General features: G+C 39.3%; 1 protein-coding gene across 1 annotated transcript in view; it reads left to right on the plus strand.

Annotated features, from left to right (window-relative positions):
* LOC109929155 (adhesion G-protein coupled receptor G2-like) overlaps positions 1–16,359 on the plus strand; it is a 51,160-nt gene extending 34,801 nt beyond the window's left edge. Inside the window, exons 13-19 of the mRNA XM_048603304.1 lie at positions 3,788–3,912; positions 6,267–6,535; positions 9,836–9,944; positions 11,272–11,555; positions 11,649–11,750; positions 12,880–13,026; positions 16,116–16,359. Coding sequence (XP_048459261.1) covers positions 3,788–3,912; positions 6,267–6,535; positions 9,836–9,944; positions 11,272–11,555; positions 11,649–11,750; positions 12,880–13,026; positions 16,116–16,129 — 1,050 coding nt within the window. The 3' untranslated portion in view covers positions 16,130–16,359. The remainder of the gene's footprint in view (positions 1–3,787; positions 3,913–6,266; positions 6,536–9,835; positions 9,945–11,271; positions 11,556–11,648; positions 11,751–12,879; positions 13,027–16,115) is intronic.
* The last annotated feature ends 4,125 nt before the right edge of the window (positions 16,360–20,484 follow it).

The raw sequence follows: 20,484 nt of genomic DNA on the forward strand, positions 1-20,484 counted from the left end.
TCTGCATGAAAAAGTTGCCCCTTAGATCCCGTTTAAATCTTGCCCTCTCACCTTAAACCTATGACCTCTACCTTTGGACTCCCTTATCCTTGGGAAAAGATCTCGGCTATTCACCCTATCCATGCCCCTTGTGATTTTATAAACCTCTATAAGGTCACCCCTCTGCCTTCGACACACCAAGGAAAATAGCCCCAGCCTATTCACACTCTCCCTATAGTACAAACCCTCCAACCCTAGCAACCTCCTTATAAATCCTTTCTGAACCCTTTCAAATTTCACAACATCTTTCCTTTAGCAGGGAGACCACAGCTGAAATGAAACAACATCACTGACCTGTTAGTTGTTTGATTTTGTCTAACAATCAGATATCTACATAAATTGACTGGACAACACACCAGTGACAAACTCAAAACTAGTTTATTGCCTCACTGATATTTTAATTGTGATGAATGTTGAAATTTAGAGCCTGTGCATTGAATCTGCAGTCCACGTTGTTTCCGATACAATAATCTCGTAGTTAATAGAGGCAAATTTGGGCAGGCTGTGAATCAGATGCAATCACACCTACTCCTGAATTCCCAGCTATCCCCTGACACTGTGCAACAGATATGACCTTAACCATCACTGTCCCTTTACATCTGTGTCACCACTGCATGGTCTATCTATTCTCATTAAAAATACCTTTGCCCTCCTCAGAAAATATACTGTCAAGTTTATACTTACAGTGTGATCATGTGCTTAAAAACAATTAAGTTTCTCTAATTATATTAAATTCAAAATACTTGTTATCAAACAGCATGTTTAAACAGGAACATATGAAGTATTTTACATCATCCTGAGAGTCAGTACTCCATATTATTTGACAAAGTCAAACTCCATTTGCATTAAATTCTAGAGTTAATATGGAATCTCTGGGTGCTTTGTATGGGGTGGTGACTCAGTGGTCAGCACTGCTGCCTCACAACGCCAGGAATCCATGTTCAATTCCACCCTCAGGCAACTGTCTGTGTGGAGTTTGCATGTTCTCCCCATGTCTGTGTGAAATTCCTCTGGGTGGTCCGGTTTCTCCCCACAGTCTAAAGTTGTACACGTGAAGTGGACTGGCCACGCTAAATTGCCCATAGTGCCGAGGGATGAGCAGACTAAGTGGTTAGCCATGGGCAATGTAGGATTACAGGGATAGGGTAGGGGAGTGGGTCTGGGTGGGATGCTCCTTAGAGAGTTGGTGTGGACTCGATGGGCCGAATGGCCTGTTTCCACACTGTAGAGATTCTATAATTCAATTTCCTTCTTAAATCCTCTTTTCTGCCCCCTCTTTTAGGTCAACTTGTGTACACACTGTTCTCCAGAGTTGCAAACAGGGGCTCCCAGTCTCTAGCAACCTGATAAAATGATGCAACAGTCGAAACGGAATCTAACTGCAATCTGTCATGGCTCTCGGTTTCTCCCACCCTCCCAACAGGGAAGCATTGAGTGAAACGATTCAAAATTATTGGCAAAAATACATTACTTTAAAAACAAAAGCTCGAGAGATATCCTCCCATGACTTACTAAACAGGTTAAATGTAATATAGCAGAAAAAGAGGCTTATCATATTGCAAAGGATAGTTGTAAGTTTAGAGATTGGGAGGATTTTAGAAATCATCACGGCCACCAAAACATTGATTAAAAGCAAAAAAGAGAATTGAATGAGAGTATTCTAGTCAGGAACATAAAACTGATTGAGAGTGTGCTATAAGTATATAAAGAAGGAGGATACTAGCTAAAACAAATTTTGGTCCCTTAGAGGCAGAGTCGGGAGAAATTATTTGGAATGAGGAAATAGCACAGACATTGAATAGATATTTTGTGCCTTTTAGACACAAGTTGTCTACCAGGAATATGGGGTGACCTCGGGGCTAGTAGTGAGGAAATTAAGGTAATTAAAATCAGCAAAGAAAAAGTATTCAAGAATAGGGAGAAGTCACAAAGTTCGATTAGAGTAATTCATTTCCTCCTGCACCCCCCCCTTCCAGCTGCTTGTTTATGATGCAGACCACACATGGAACTCACAGAGGTGGGGTATAGTGGGTAAGGAATCCTAGTCCCAGTGATTATAGGAAATCAGGAAGACGAAAGGGAGTGGTGCATGGTCCCACATCCAACACCTTGGAAACCAGGGGTCATGAACACAACAGACCTGCAGAATGCAACACTGGAAACAGATGATCATTTTCTTCTTCCATTTCCCTCCCAGAAACTGGCCAACTAGGCAGACTGGCTGGCAGGAAAAATAATACAGTCAGGGATAATAAGAAAGTGGTGCGAGAGACCCGTTGGTTGGGATCAGGTCTGTGCTGTGGGGGAGGTCGTGATCCTGGTGACAATGACAGACTATCCACTTAAGAACCTGGGGAGGAACTCCTGTGCTCCCTGGCCTCCAAAGAGTGTTCTCCTCTTCTGAGGGTAGCAGCTCTCACCTTCATTTCACCGCTGGGTTTCCCCAAGTCCGGAGAAATCCAGCCAGCAGCGGGTAAACATAAACCTAGGTTTTTCCGTGCACTGTAGATGCCTGAGTTAAACATATCCACAAAGAATACCATCTGCCAAGATGGGTCACAGGATGACATCTTCCCAGCTTTATAAATAGTGGTAGGAGCACTGGTAGCTGTTGAGGTGTTTGATTTAGGAATCTCCTGTGTATTCCACTGCTGGTTTAGAAACAGGATGTAGGCAGCCATTGTATCTGCACCCAGTGAGACCCAGATCAGCGAGCCAAGGGTACAGGGGGCTGAAGGGTGGGTTTGTTGGTGAAAAGGAAAATGACAAAGGAATGGCAACATCCAGGGGTGGGGGTAGGAGTAGAAATTTGTTCAACATGCATAGGAAACCCCCATAAAGGATGGATCCACCTGACACCCCTTCCTTCCCACTTTTTAACCGGTGGCGTGTGTAATATTCAGGTCAGTTGGCAAATTGCCCATTAATAATAATTTTTAAAGTGGCAGGCAGACTGCAGATTTTGGCATTCATTTGCCTAGCATTTCAGGTGGAGAGTGGGTGGGAAGGAGGTGGACTAGCAGCTCTACATATTTTACATGCCTCCTCATGCCCACAACAGCAAATAAAATGCTTGGCAGACTCTGTAAAATTCAGCCTATGGTATTACAGTGCTGCATATTGATGCCTGAATTTGTACAATGTATAGAGGAATCTGAGGTGAACAAGCTAAGTGCTTAGCTACTGATATCACCGATCGCGATTTCTCAGCATGTTGGTACTTAACATGTAACTTTGCTTTGCTGTATTTAATTAGATGAAACAAGCATTCCAAAAGTTCTTTGCCACCAGAAAGAGCATGCACACACATTACGCCTGTTCCAACAAAACAGAATTGCAACAGCCATTCTTTGGTTTATTTCTCAAGGCACTGCATTGACCAATCAATTTAAACAAAGCACAGCCATTACCTGTCACTCATCATCAAGCTGGTGTATTGCCCATTAAAATTCCTCTATCAGTCAGAGTCTACCAATCAGCACTTTCTTCTCAGACAATATACAAATGTACAAAATGTAATTGAATTTTTCATTGCAATGGTATTGTAAATTGTCCTGATAAGTACAGGGTGAAAAGTTTTGACGAAATGTCTCTTTTTTGTCAGCAATATAGTATAACCTGACAGTGCATCATTTATCTTTCTGTCTCTTTCATGTGCTAATTGAGCTGCAGAGCATTTGCAGCTTTCTGCTTTATATTCCAGGTTTCCAGGATCATTTTCTAACCTCCAATTTTGTTGCTTTTGTAGACGATTTCCAGAGATCCTATAACTGATCCTGTCCAGGAGCGAATCCTTACTTTCATTGCATACATAGGATGTGGCCTTTCTTCAATTTGCTTGGCTATGACCTTGGTGACATATCTCGTTTTTGAGTAAGTTTGCTTTCTTTGTCATAAACCATCATTAACTTAAATGCTGAGAGATTCCTTGCCCAGAACATCTTGTCACAGCGTGACATGTACTTGAAACAAATCTCAGCTTCCGGCCTGTTTTACATCTGTAATATGGCATGGGTTTGTTGATCACTGTCAGGGTTGGTTTCATCCTTAGTAGTGCTCACATCTCTAAAAAGGTTGAAGTTTTCAATCCACAGCAGGAGCTGAGCACAGTTTGAAAGGAAATGCACATTGTCAGATGTGCTCCTGTTTAAAAGAGGAGTTAAAATCCGTCTCCTTGATCAGGCGGATATAAAACATTCTCAAGGCACTTTTTTCTGAAGATGACACAGAATAACATCACACCTTACATTTGTATCATGCGTCAACATAGTAAAATGACTTGAGGCTTTGAGAATTGCAAATGTTGGGGGAGGGGTTGGGGTGGTGATGGTCGGCTCTGAAACCCAAGCCTAGCCTTTGCTTCTGGGTTCCCCTATTCCTTCCCAAACCTCCTCCCTGTGACACCCATTCCAACCTCACTCACCTCAATCTCTGGATCCAAAGATCTGATTAGCCAGCAGCTCTTGGGGTGGAGGAGTGCACTGGTGTGATTTCCGCTGGTCATTGATCCTGAAGTGAGTCTGACACTGGACCACTTTCCACAAAATTTCAAAATTTGAAGTCCCCTAAGCAATAATAGATATGGAGTGTCTTCATTGCAAAATTGTACAAGACAGTCTGGCAGCTGAGTTTGTAAAAATGCTTCCATGAGAGTTTTCTGGAACAATGCCCTGTGGAACCAACTGAAGTAGTTTTAGTCTCATACCTTGCAACAAGGCAGAGTTACTTAGTGTTCTCATAGTTTAAGATTCACTGAGAAATAGAACAGAATTCCATTTAACTTTAAAATTCTCTTTTGTGATTGGAGAATTTTTAAACAGAAACATAGCCAACTGCGTAATTCTGAGGGAAGAGCTGATGAAGGTTGATTGGGTAGATGGATTAAAAATGTAATGTAAATAAACAGTAAGTAACATTGGAAGAAACAATTCAAATTAAAAACAAAAGCTCAAGAGATATCCTCCCATGGCTCACTAAACAGGTTAAGTGTAATATAGCAGAAGAAGAGGCTTATCATATTGCAAAATATAGTCGGAAGTTTGGAGACTGGGGGGATTTTAGAAATCATCATGGCCACCAAAATATTGATAAAAATGAAATAAAAAAAGAATTGAATGAAATTCATCTAGTCAAGAAAATAAAACCTGATTGTGAGAGCTTTCCAGGTATACAAAGGAGGATACTAGCTAAAGTAAATTTTGATCCCTTACAGGCAGAGTCAGGAGAAATTATTTGGAATGAGGAAATAGCAGAGACATTGAACAGATATTTTGAGCCTGTTAGACACAAGTTGCCTACCAGGAATATAGGGTGACCTAGGGGCTAGCAGTGAGGAAAGTAAGGCAATTAAAATCAGCAGAGAAAAATTATACAAAAATACTAAGAAGTCACAAAGTTCAATTAGAGTAATTTGTTTCCTTCTCCTCCCCGCTTCCGGCAGAAGTGGATATTCTGTGACATTGCAAAGTACAGAAAGCATTTGGCAACACAATTGCCTTCTATTGACTCAGTTCATTAAATGGTACATGTTAACAAGTGCCATTCTAAATCTAACTACCATGGTGTTAAATATGAAGTGTGAAACTGCACTAAAGGTGGAATGATGTATACATTAAAAGTGATGAGAAAGGAGCTTTTTCTGAAGTTATTTGCCCCCATCTGCTGGTGAGGAGATTGGGAGTACATTGATAGGATTAATGGAAGGACATTTGTGGGCAGCATGCCTGCAACGTGCTGATAACTGCTTGCCAAGATAAACCTTCCCATCAGCAGTCTGACCTCAAATTTATAAGGATATCTGTAAGCTATTCAAAACATGATATGGTTAAGAGATAACAAGGTGTAGAGCTGGATGAACACAGCAGGCCAAACAGCATCAGAGGAGCAGGAAGGCTGACGTTTCAGGCCTAGACCCCCGAAACGTCAGCTTCCTGCTCCTCTAATGCTGTTTGGCCTGCTGTGTTCATCCAGCTCTACACCTTGTTATTTCAGATTCTCCAGCATCTGCAGTTCCTACTATCTCTATGAGTTGGTTAATAATAGTTTAATACATATTGGAAGATGCATATAATAACTGACCTTCTGTCATGCAGAAATAAAGTTCTATTTGATGTGCTCTAATCTAGCTACCTACTCAGCCTACGTTTAAATCCCACGCAATAACTAATGGAAATGAGATCACAAATGATTGAATGACTAATATCTGATAACTTTGTGTTTTCTTTTAGAAAACTTCGGAGAGATTACCCCTCAAAAATCCTGATAAACCTTTGTACAGCCCTGCTGTTCCTCAATATGGTTTTCCTCATTGATTCCTGGATTTCTGTCTATCGTATAGAGGGCTTATGTATCGTTGTAGCTGCCTTGCTCCATTATTTCCTGTTGGCCTCCTTCACCTGGATGAGTCTTGAGGCTCTCCACATGTACCTGGCTCTAGTTAAAGTCTTCAACACTTATGTGCGCAGATACATATTGAAATTCTGCATTCTTGGTTGGGGTGAGTAAGCTTTGCAGATTTCCCTATAAGAAAGTGTCACATACAAACCTGTTGTGTTGACAATGAACACAGGAGTATTGTGTCGGACCCTTCTAATTAATGTACGCATTATTTGGGATCTAATGAGCTCTAGAACATCCAGGGCTTCAGGAAGAAAAAAAGCAATGTGCCTCAGTGTCCATTCTGCAGCTGAGGATTGAAATGTTATTCACAAATGGGAGGCATCAGCACAGATCCCACTCCTGTCTTCAGTCAATGTCCACTTACTTGTTCATGAACAGTGGGGAGATCAATGCAAGGCAGTCAGAAATTGCAAAACTGGCCAGTACATTGCTTTCTAACTTAAGGTTATGTCCACCAATTAAATCATTCTGCTGCTCCATCAGGTAAAGGTCCGCTAACCAATCCCAGGCTATGAATATTACAGCCCTTTATTTATTCCCAAAAAAATCCTTTAAAACTTGAAACATTTGGAACACATAGACACCCCTATACTGCACTCCTTTTCCATCTTAGCTGCCACCTCTTTCCTTCAAATAATTGTGACTTCTGTTGACCTCAATGATAACAGTCAAGGCTGGTGTTATGCAACACCAGCAAACTATTCCATGATATTTGAGTGGGATTCTGGTCCAAGTTGTACGGCTTTGAAAGAATCTGGTTGCTTTACGGTGTAGTGTCTTCAATTTTATATTGTCAAGTGTTATTATTAAAATGGTGCCTTTAAAGGTGCTATAGTATTTAACTTGAAATGAACTTTGTTGTGCATGGAATCAACAAAGGCCACAATATGATGCATAGGTGTAGTCTACAACTACGAAGGTACAGTATTGTGAATGCACCACACATCATAAGACCATAAAAAATAAGAACGGGAGTACGCTGTTCAGCCTCTCGAGCCTGGTCCACCATTCGATAGGATCATGGCTGATCCAACATTCCTCACATCCACTTTCCTGCTCTTTCCCTCCAACTCTTGATTCCCCAACTGATCAAGAATCTATCTTTCTCAGCCTTAAACGTACACAAGAAATCTGCCCCCACAGCTTTATGTTGCAATGAATTCCAACAACTCTCAACTCTGAGAAGAAACTTCTCCTTATCTCAGTCTTAAATTGGCGCCCTTTATTCTGAGACTATGCCTTCTGGTCCTAGACACACTCATGAGGGGAAATATTCTCTCAGCATTTGCCCTCTCAAGCCCCTCAGGAATCCTATTTGTTTCAATGAGATTAACTCTCATTCTTCTAAACTCCAGTGAGTAGCATCCAAACCTATTTAGCCTTTTCTCATAAGACAATCCCTCTATTCTAGGGTCATTCAATTAAACCTTCTCTGAATTGCCTCCAATTAAATAATATCTTTTCTTAAATAAGGGTACCAAAAATGTTCTCCAGACATGATCTCACCAGCACCTTGTACAATTGCTGTACGACTTCAGCACTCTCATACACCTAATCCCTTTGAAATAAAGGCCAACATTCCATTAGCCTTCCTGATTACCTGCTGTACCTGAGTGCTAGCTTTCTGTGTTTTATGTACAAATACCCTCCAGTCCCTTTGTGCTGAAGCTCTCTGCAGCTTTTCTCCATTTAAATAAGACTGTTCTTTTGTTCACGCTTCCAAAATGAACAACTTCATGTTTCCCCATATTACACTTTTTGGCCTACTTAGTTAACATGTCAATATCTCCCTGTAAATTGTTTGCGTCCTCCTCCAACTACTTTTGTGTCATCTACAAATTTGGCTTCAGTATGTTTGCTTCCTTCCTCCAAATCACTAGTATAGATTGTAAAAAGTTGGCGTCCAAGTTCTGATCCCTGTGGAATCCCACTGGTTACAGGTTGCCAATCTGAAAGAGAACCCTATATCCCTATTCACGGTTTCCTGCCCGTTAACCAATTCTCTATCTATGCTAATGTGCTCCCTCCAATGCCATGCGCTCTGATCTTATGACTTAACCTTTTGTGACGTACCTTGTCAAGAGTTTTCTGGAAATCCAAATACAACACTTCTACTGGTTTCCCTCTATCCATTCTAGTTGAGATGTCCTTAAAAAACTCTGATAAATTGGCAGACATGATTTCCTTTCCATGAAGCCATTGACTGACTGAATGACCAGCAAAAAAAAGACAAAAATTCCACTATACCATATGGGACAGAGAATAGTCCAGGCTATTATCCTAGGGCCAGTCCAAAGTGATTCTTAACACCAGCTGGCTTCTTTAGTTGTTCCTTCTTCCTTTCATAGCCAGGTAACTTCTAGATCCTGAATGAACTTGCACAGTGAAGGTTACTCTGGACATCCCTGCCCTGAACCAAAGTAGCACAAATATTCGAGTCTCATTCAAATCCACACAAATGAGGTTTTTCAATCTGGGTGTGAGTTTCTGACCACAAACTGCATGGTGAACAATACAGGCTGTTTGTTTCAATCTCCTGCTCTCTTCTTCTCAAATCTTTGCACAATGTCTGTGAGGTTCAGTAATAGTTTTAGGAAAGCCTGCAACTCAATCTTACAATTGACTTTCTATGGACTCTTCCCCTCTCTCAGCACAGTGCCAAGGTAATATGAATAACATAGTCTTCTAGCCAGGTAGAAATGCCAATTAGCTTACCTTTAGACTCCCAATTTCATTCTCTCCTGAAATTATATTGACAGTTTGATGTGTAAATTTTACAAAACCTGACATTTCTACCAGGTCTTTGGAATTACAGTACTGTCAGTATAAATGCTTTTGCAATTGTCTACAAATGTGAAGATGTTGCACATTATTCTCAGTAAAATAATTGCCCCCCAACTTTCATCTTTAACACTTTTGTCACCCAGAAGCTGACAGCAGATTCAGAAGAGGTCAAATTACATCTTTAATTATACTGCTTTCCCTTAAACTCATAGTACTGAAACCTAACAATGATATCAATTCTTATTTTTAAAAAAAGCACTGCATTTAGAGATAACAAAGTGTAGAGCTGGATGAACACAGCAGGCCAAGCAGCATCAGAGGAGCAGGAAAGGTGACGTCTCGGGTCTAGACCCTTCTTCAGAAATGTCCCAATAGATTTCTATGAATAGGAGTGGCTTGATGCTGCATGACAGCCTTTTGTTCTATGTACAGAGCTTCAAATAGATGTACTGTGTTTAATGAATTATTTTTAGCTTATTTCAAGAATGATTTGCAAAATAATTCACTGTTCAGAATAGAATTGTTATTGAAGTACTTGGCCTAAACTTCTGCTGAACAACTGAGAATTATAGGAACAGCTTCATAATAGCTTTCAACTCCCTGTTTGAAATAGGCATCCCCATTGTAGTGGTAGCCATTATACTTGGTACTGGTGCCATGGGACGTCACAACTATGGACTTGGACCTTATGGAAGGAAAACCAACACTACTTTGGATGAATTGTAAGTGTGCATGCATGAATTTCAACAGCTCTTGTTCTGTTGGAAGGTTGTTGAATGGTAACTTTTAATTTCAGACAAATAGCAACACAAGTATTATTTTTGTCTAGTTATCATGTGCTCTTGTGAAAAATTTTCTCCATGCTGCATGTATGAATTTGCGAATGCATTTACAAAGGATGCATTAATAACCTTGTAACACAGTACATGTTGGAACATGAGATAGTAGGAACTGCCGATGCTGGAGAATCTGAGATAACAAGGTGTACAGCTAGATGAATACAGCAGGCTAAGCAGCATCAAAGGAGCAGGAAAGCTGACGTTTTGGGTCTGGACCCTTCTTCAGAATATTTTTAGACCCGAAACATCAGCTTTCCTGCTCCTCTGATGCTGCTTGGCCTGCTGTGTTCATCCAGCTCTACACCTTGTTATATCACATGTTGGAACATGCCCCTTCTGGTTTATTATTATTTAATTTAATTTTTAGTTAGGATATTGAAATTTATGGGAACTAACTAGTCCAATAGAAAATTAGATTAATTAATGTACATTCAATATTATAAAAGCTTTATCTTATAATTAGCTAAGCAATTCAGTTCCCTTTATCTACAACTTATTCTTAATCAAGTGAGGGAAACAGATGCAAGGAATACAAATTTTAGTGGTTTGCCTCAATTTGCTTTATCTAATTTCAAAGGTCCCAGTGCAGAGCTTTAAGTATCAGGAACCTGTATCAAACACTAATTACCAAATGGAAGTCACAACCATGTATTTCTCTACCTGTAAAAATTAAGAGAGACAAGTGTTGTGCCAGAACCAAAACAGGTTTTGTGACCCTTGGATGAGTTAAGGTTAGGTTTGCGATGGGAGAGGCAAACTGCTAGTTCTGGGTGAACACATTGGCTTCAGTTCCCTGAGCTAAGAAAAGAAAATAATTATATTTGGGCAGCCATTCCTGATTTCTGTTCACAGCATCATTGCATGGGTGAATGATCAGATTCAGTCGTGATGCATTGTTGGACAGTCATGTGAGCTGGGAGACAAATCTCTGTGTTGTTATCTCATAAATGATTGATCTTCTTGCTGGACCTACTCTAGTGATGATAGCTCAATGACATTGGGAAACATGGAATCAAATGCTGTAATAGGCTTGTTATGTAGTTTGATGTTACATTTCTTGAATGCATTCCTATGCATCCTCTTGGGATGGAGAGTTTCATTAAAGGTCCGACACAAATATCAATTTTTGTTCTTTTGTGCAAATAAAAAATATGTCTCGGATTTTAAGACCATCTTTTAATTCTTTTTGTTCTTTCCTCCTGCTTTTTAGCTGCTGGATCAACAATGACACAACTTTTTATGTTGCCGCAGTAGGGTATTTCTGTATAATGTTCCTTGTGAACCTTAGCATGTTTATTGTGGTGTTGACTCAATTCTGTCAAATAAAAAGCAAGCAGCACCATCAGAATGCACAGAAGAGCGTGTTACAAAACATCAGAAGTGTGGCCAGCCTCACATTCTTATTTGGAATCACATGGGGATTTGCCTTCTTTGCATGGGGCCCAGTAAACCTTCCATTTATGTACCTCTTCGCCATCTTCAACACTCTGCAAGGTACCAACTTCCATTTGTTTTACTGCCTCAGTTGAATGAGGACATCCTAGGAATTAAGAAATGATTCCATTCTTTTCTTTTTAATTTGTGCAGGAGCCTTCATCTTCATTTTTCATTGTGTAATCAAAGAAAATGTCCAGAAAGTATGGAGGAGGTATTTATGCTGTGGCAAGTTGATGTTGCCTGAAAATTCAGGTGAGATAATGTTTAAAAAAGCAGCTAGGGGCGTATTCACAATTACAGGTCAACCAACCCGACTGGATGGACCCCTCAGTGGAATGGTGTATCAGTGGGTGATTGAAAATGCTATGTAACCTCAGTTTCCCCAAGTATAGGAAGGGGCATTTTATTTCATTTATTTCATATAGTAGCCCAATACCACATGTATCAAACTAAGCAATAGCTATAGAATTCACCAAAGAAGTAAAAATTGAAACTTCTAGATTAACACTCAATGCCAGGCCTTGCATACAACTCTTTTTTTTCAAACAGCCTCACCTTTATGGAATTCTTTAGCACTGTGAAAGAATTAAATCCATTAGCTCAGAGGGTGAACTTTGCAGAAGGCAGACACTTAGAAAAAACGTGTGAAAAGAAGCCAGTGCAATAAACTCCACGTAAACAAGAAGATCTATTTCATGATAGCCACTCCTCTCACCATGTTTTGTACTCATTTATTTAGTAAAGTATTAAAGAGAACAACACTCATCTAACATACTGCCTTTGCACTTTACCAGAATGTTTTAGCCATTAGATGCTAAACCTGGAAATTGAAATGAGCAACTGGTTGATTATTTGCTGTCCAGCAGCGCAATGTAAATAGAAATACTCCTTAAATTCTTCCACTTCCAGCAGGTGCCTATCTTCCAAATTTAAAACAATTTCTCACCTCCGACCCTTTAAAATGCAAATACTGAAAATCTAAATAGAAGAAACCATTTTGATGATGCAGCAGGTCTATTGGCATCTAAACCTATCTTTTACTTGGCTCAAATGCCATGGGGTTGATTTTTCATGTGCTTTACCTGGTAATAGCAAAACAGTAATTGTCTCAATCTTCAGTATGTCAAAGAATCAAAGGTGTAATTTTGAACCAGGATAATAATGTAAAACACACAACAACAATTCATTCATCCATTAGACATTGCTCTCAATGTTTTAGTAGATGGTGGGTACTACACCATTTCACACCATTCTCCAAAGGCAAAATTACTTTAATGAAAATTCGTAAAGTTTTAAAAAAGGAATGGGAAGCATTTTACAAATGATTTTGTGGTAAAGCAAGGATCCATGTTTTAAAAGAGCACTGTTGATTATCCTACAGATTGGTGCATAACAGCAACAAAGAAGACAAAGAAGCTACAACCTCTAGTCCAAGGCATGTCTCTGTCCTCAACTTCCAACAACTCCTTACAGTCCACCTCCCCGTTTTTTCCAGTCCGCGACTACTCCTGTCACCCCAATGTAAATGGTGTGTATAACTCGTAAGATAAGTATCTAAGTCCAATGTTATTTGAATGAGATTTAATAAAATAACAGGCAGCAGCTTGTTGATTTTATGGTCATGCTATTATCTAGGAAGCAATGTCAGAAAGAGTGGTGCAATTGTAGCTTTCAAAAGGGAATGAGGTGTGTACATGAGAAGAAAAAATACTGCAGCAGTGACAAGCAAAGACCGGGGAAGTAGAACTATTTCAATATTTTTTTCCAAAATGGAGAGAGACAAAAATGCTATCATAGAATCTCTGTAGTGCAGAAAGAAGCCATTCAGCCTGTCAAGTCTGCACTGACACTCTGAAGAGCATCCCACCCAGACCCAACACACCCCCCCCCCCACCCCCCAACCAACCCCATCCCCATAAACCCACATTTCCCATGGCTAACCCACCTAGCCTGCACATCCCTGAACACCCCCAGGGCAATTTAACATGGCCAATCCACCCAACATGCAAGCATTTGGTCTGTGGGAGGAAACACACGCACTCACGGGGAAAACATGCAAACTCCACCCAAACGATCGCCCAAGGCTGGAATCAAACCCGGGTCCCTGGTGCTGTGAGGTAGCAGTGCTAACCACTGAGCCACCATATGTTGAATGGGCTTCCACCTGCAAAGCTATAATTCTTTAACTCAGATTCCAAAGCGATGTTGCCAGTTGCTTCACTCTAATGATAATAGGATCAGCAGTGGAAGGACCACAGACAAGCTAAAACCATTTTATCTTTCCTTTGCTCCACTACTCCCCAAATAAAAACATACAAAACCAATAGTGAAGATTTTGTTTTAAATTTGTTGTTGCTTACAAGTCTCATAAATGAGTTTTCTAAGAAAATCATGTAGCTAGTTGTTTTCTTTCCCTGTTTTGGTTATGCAGGGTGTTGGGGGAATTAAAACAGCCACGTCAGAAATAACCTACTCTGATTGGAGCCAGTTCAATGACAAGGCAACAAAGGTTCTGTTCAGCAAGGATTTTGCTGTGTTGGTGAATGAGAGAGGACTTGGGCAAAGGACCACCTCAGTGACAAAGCAACCCCACCTCTTTGCTGTGACCAATCACCAGCCTATGAACAGACCACTGACTTATGTTTTAGACTGTTGAGCATAGCTCCAACCTCAGGCCCTTCAAACAAATGGGCTGTAACTTGCCCAAAACCTCAATATGCTACTCAACTGTATATCCTGGTTTTCTTCAAGGAAAATGGAGAACCTTAGTGTTTGATATTTTTTACATGAATTCTCTGCTACTGTGAGAATTTCCCAGGAAGTTAATGTAAATATCATTTTCTATTCAAACTACGCAAGCAGACAAAACACATCATCGAAACAAAATACATTTTGCAGTTTCTGATTTTGATTTCAAAACCCAGAGGTTATAAATATATAAAAGGAAAATGTTTTGCTTTCATTACCATGCATTTATACACCAGTTATTCAAAATAACTGGGCCAGTGAATTGGGCTGTACAAATTTTCTGTTCTGTTCAGTTCACCATTCATTCAGCCTCATTACCTGAGCTATGTAAAGATCGAACTGTTGTTGAGCATTATTGCAGGCGAGCCTGGATCATTCTAGTTGCTGTTAATTAGGCTAATAAAATCGGATAGACCAAATTTCCAAAATGGAAAACTGCAGCAACTAACACTTCTTTACTGTAGAAATAAACAAAACAAAAGCCAAGTTTTATGGAAGTAGAACAAATCCCCAATGGCTTCGTTGGTTCACCAAAGCTCTTTTTTTGCTGCAAGATCCCCTAATGTTATGGTTGAAGAATTCAAAAAGGCTGGACTTGTACCTCACGCATCCAGTCAGAACAATCATTTTCACTTGAAATCTTCACAGACAATACTCCCTCTAAATTACTTCCTCAATTTGTGAACATCTGAAGTCTGTATCAATTTCCGAAACTGGAGGTCAATGCATCAGCATGGTGATTGGCGTGTGCAGCTTAGAGAGAGCATTGCTTGCAGGTTAGATTTCTTAAAGATTTAGCTGCAGTTCAACAGTGACATTACAGTTTTGAGTGTAGAGGTCTGGGTACAAATCCCACTCCAAACACTTAAGCACAAATTCAAGGCTGATGCTTCAGTGCAATACTGAGGAAATGCCACAATATCAATGATACAGTCTTTCAGATAAGACATGAAACCAAAGTGCAGTTTGCTATCTTAGGGAAGCAAAACAAAGCTCACAATGCACTAAGTGTAGGTGAGTTCTTTTAGAATCCTGGTTGATGTTTATCACTTCATTATCAACACTGAAGCAGGTCATTTGATCGTTATCACATTGTTTTTGTGTGGCAACAGTAGTTAAACTTCAGCTGTAAAACAGGTCAGGAACTACTGAGGTCCTGAACAAAGCTACATTAATGTGTACACCGAGAATGCTGGAGATACTCAGCAGGTCTCACAGCATCTGTCAAGAGAGAAGCGGCGTTAGCATTTCAAGTCCAGTGCCACTCCTCTTCTGATATCAGATTTTAGCATCCACAATATTTTGTGCCTATATAAGTGCATGTCTTTTTATTTCTAGAAAGCTTGATAAACACTTTAGCCCAGATATTCTAATGGCCACGGAGTCATTGGAGCAATGAGGACTGGATTTGTACATTGGGACCATGCAGAAACCCGATGCAGTTGATTCCATGGGAATTCCCTGAAAATCGGAAGATTCTGCGGGGTACTTCCCCTGTGTCAGGAACAAGCCTCTGCAGAATATGAAGGGTTCCACATTACTTACTTATGATTAATGGTTACTTACGTAAAGTTAGGAGATTAGTAACCTACTCTAACTCCTGGGTTCAAATTGGTTATGATGGTAATCAGAATATCTGGGCCTTTGATTTCAATGTGTGATACATGCACACAACAAAAATTCATGGGTAAAGATTTATCATGAAAATGTGTGGGTGATATGGGCTTACAAGCAGCTTCAAATACTAATCGTTCTCATTCGTTGCAGTATCGTGTTATTTTTTATTTTGTGATACTAATTTACTTGTTGCAGCTGTGATGCAGTTTGTCTCATTACAAATACTTTTTGCTTCTGATTCCATTTCTATAGGTGCTAAGCTTTAAAGTTGCAACCTCACATCCCTCAAGCATGTAAGTTCATCTGCTTTGCCTGGATTTCATAAAAATCTCGTGATTACTGCAAGAGACAGTGTCTGACGTCCTTCCAGGAGTCATTAGGATGGAATTTTAACATTGAAATGTAAATACATAGTTGTCCAAAGTAATAATTCAAATTTCAACCAGTCATTTGATCAGACCTTTCAAAAACTGAATAAAAATGTTGTTTTACCAAACACATGTCTGACTGGCTGGGCACTCTCTTTTAGAAAGTATGCCCTTTAAATTTAATTTCTATGGAGTAGGAATTCTTTTCCTTCATTCATGAGATCTGGGCATCACTGGCCAGTCCAGTATTTATTACCCACCCCTAACTGCCCAGAGAGCAGTTAAGTTCATTGCTGTGGGTCTGTTGTCATATGTAGGCCAGACTAGGTAAAGACAACAGTTTCTTTCCCTAAAGGACATTAGTGGACCAGATGGATTTTTCCTTGATGCTCGACAATGGTTTTATGGTCATCAATTGACTCCTAATTCCAGAAAACTGTTGAATTCAAATGGTGATCTGCCATGGCAGTATTGGAACCCAGGTCCCCAAAACATTAACAGGATCTATGGATTAACAGTCTAGCAATAATACCACTAGGACATCACTTCCCCACTGAAAAGAATCACCTCTCAAAGAATCAAGAATTGTGCTCAACGTAAAAATTCTAGAAAGTTGTGATTTGTTTACCTGAACAGTACTGAATAGATAAATGCAGTTTGAAGGTGTTCATGGTTTTTATAAACCAGAAAAGGTTAATGCCACACCAGCTAGTGGGCTGAATCAGAGTTTGGGAACAGTGCCCTTGGCTAACGGAGAAAAATCAGCTGATTACCATCCCTGACCTTTGACCAAAATGTTGAGAGGAGGGTTTGGGTGCTGTCAGGATATAGCTCAGTAGCAACGTTGCCCACATTTAGGTAGTTATACCACCACTATTGTTATTCACACAAGAACTGTTGCACTTTGTAAAGGACTGCTGGTGCCTGTGACACTTGACCTAGCACAAGTCATGGTAGATAAGGGGAAGAAAGAGTGAAAACTGAGTTTGAAGGGAGAAGCTAATTTTCACCTCTACAAAAATGTGTTAACTTGAGCAGTCTCCACTGTTATAGGTGTCCATTGCAATACTTTATGGAGTCTCAGTTCATGTCAACACTATTTCCAGACTTGTACAGATGCATGATACTAGCCTCTTATAGCAAGGGAGCAATGAAAATAGCAGGTAAAGGCATTAGATCAAGTCCATAGAAATGAAAATTTGGTGAGACATAAAAAGGGCAGCCAACTGATGGTCACCCATCTAACACAATCGCACAAAGCTACCGTCTACCCCAACTCCATTACCTAAATCCTGACATTAGCCTGTTGGAAGTTAACACTGACAAAGTAGGTAATTAATCTAAATGCACTGGAATAGTGCACAAATAAAATTAAGCAGAATTAGTGTTTGACATTTTTTCTTATTCTATCGGCATTAGCTCTAAGGTTTTTGGATCTAGACACTTTGTAAAAGTCATTTAACATGATCAAATTCTGTTCTTTCACACCCACTACACTCCCTTGACTTCAGCCGTTATCTTTAAATGTATTAATTATCACCATAATAACTGTAATTTTACTGAAATCGGACTAAACTTTGCTTAAAGAGAAGTAGTAAAAGGGAGGGAGATGGTGATGTCAGATTGATGCAGTAGTCAGTAGCTCCAAAATGGCTTTGAATTTTTTTTTATATTTAATTGCTTATCAGCATGTTGTCATGACTGTCAGCAAACTATCAGTGATTCAAAAAGCATTATAAAATTAACATTATATGAAATTGGGGAGGGGTGTATATTTTAATCATCCTCGCCCCCTCCTACATCTTTCCCCATCACAAACAGGCAGGAGATAAGTGGGACAACAAGGTGTAGAGCTGGATGAACACAGCAGGCCAAGCAGCATCAGAGGAGCAGGAAAGCTGACGTTTCGGGTCTACACCGTTCTGAATTTACAAAAGCTGACTCTAACCTACTGTGACTATGTCAGTTCTAACTGCAGTGGACTTGGTACGTTTGCAAGTAACAGATTCTGTAGAGGTCATTGAGTAATGATAATATACTGATGAAACTTGGTTTCCCCTAATTCTTTGATTCTGTCACTGGCCCCTGCTGTGCTAAAATAAGATAGGTGATGCTCAAATTGACATGTTAATGCTTTTTAGAGTAGTACGTGTGAAACAGGAGAAACAGGCTGTTTCCTGACTCCGTCAAATAAATATTCTGTCAACTTTGTCCTATGATTCTACCCAGTCCATCCATTCACCCAATCCTGAGTGATGATCTGAGTCCATTGGTCCCCAATGTTTCTAGATGCTGGTGACTGTCCCCAGTGCCCTGTGGTCTTCTACTGTTGGTTTTGCCATCCAGCAATCATTTGACTGAAAAATTTAAGCAAAAATAAAAATGATAATGTTTTATTGGTAAATTTGATAGGATCTCTCCATTTCAGGTATTTCTGGGCTCAGCCGTCCCCTCTCTGTCAAATATAAACCTACTCCCTTTACACTTTCCACTAAGTATTGGGGTTCATGCACTAAATCAAACTGCATTACATAATATCACTACCTATATTGGAAACTAATTCCATTCAACAGTGGGACACTGACAATATCTCAAATGGCATGACCAAATGGATGCTAAATCGAGTGGTTACTAAACTAACACTAACTCAAATTCTATTACTAAAAAAAGTGATTTAAAAGTGGAGCGATATGCCATTCATTAATTTGTTTGTGCCTTGTAATGATGCATACCTTTGATAAAATAAAGTAAGACATCAGATTCTGCCTAATGTACAACTGTCTGTAATTTTATTTTCTTTTTAATTTAAGGACTTTTGATGGTAATACTGACAGTAGAAGCCTGAGGTATTCACCCAGTTATTTTCTAAACAATCAGTGGTTCTTGGAATGGAAGCTGGACTGTGTTACGAACCCTCCTGATTTAAAGGACAAATGTTGAGTGAGGCAGTATTCAACCACCCTGTCTGAAATGGAAACTAAGCAATCATTCACTTTCAGAAGTTCTTAGAAATATTTTAAAATCTATAGATCACACAACTGTATCCATCTAATGTAACACAGAATTGAAGTTAATAGCATTTGCAAAACTAACAAATATACTTTGGAGGCTTAAGATCTGTTCTGTACTTGCAAAGAAAATTTTGAAGTGAAGATTTGATTGTGTTCTTATGGTTAGAAATATTTCAACATAATGATCCTGTGGGTACGAAGATCATATGAATGTCAATACAATACTATTTAAAACACAGCTTAATGCAGCTTGTATCAATTGTAATGAAAATTTAGACTAAAGAAAAAGCAGGTTTCCAGTAACTTATTGCAACTGATTTTATCGATGAAAGGTAGCATTCCTATTTTATCGTAGTGATTGTTTTACTGAAAAGTGACCTCTTAGAAATTGCTATTCTTCATTCAAGCTTTACTGAAGTTTAACACAGTTGCAGATGTATTGCACAAGGCTTTAAATATATGTGAAGATAATCATGTTATGACGTGATACTAAATTTATTTTATTGCCTAATATTTATTATTTTAAACCTTTTTTGAATGCCTGAAGAATTGAGTGGCATCTGTGTTTTCTAACTACATTGGAGTCTAACTAATTATGTCAAGTAGTGCTGCCATCTAAACATCCAAAACTGAATTGATGTTTCTACAAGGTCCACAGCATTCCCATGCACACAAATTACTCTTTAACAGCTTCCTTCAACACAACTTTGAACAGAGTCCATGAATAGAGACGATACTTGAGAAACAAACTTTGTTAGCTTTGTGTTTGTTAATGGAAAATTGCCCTCATACATTTTAATGCACTGGATTATTTGAAATTTAGGGTTGATTATCGAGATGCCCAATCCAAAATGTTACATTGAGTGACAGAGGACTATCCTGTCCATTCTGAAACAAGTAACAATGACATTTTTTTTCCACATAATTTGAAATCATACAGCACAGAATAAGGCTTGTGTGTCTATACCATAAAGTATGGTACCTTCACGATCATTCTATTAATTGGAGCTTATAAAAATATAAGGGAAGACAATGCATGACATATATTGTCATTTCAAGTTTATGTTTTTCCTACTAATATGGAGTGTTATCTTGGTTTATCATTTACATACATGAAGAAAATGACGTAGTTCAGTCCCACAGTTGTAAATAGGTATAGCAATGTTTAGCATACTGTATATATTACAATAGTAAGATACTACTTTTAGAAAAATTGCTATTTGCTTCATAAACACACAAGAA

The sequence above is a fragment of the Rhincodon typus genome, chromosome 11 (genome assembly GCF_021869965.1).
Source record: "Rhincodon typus isolate 14 chromosome 11, sRhiTyp1.1, whole genome shotgun sequence".
Lineage (NCBI taxonomy): Eukaryota > Metazoa > Chordata > Chondrichthyes > Orectolobiformes > Rhincodontidae > Rhincodon > Rhincodon typus.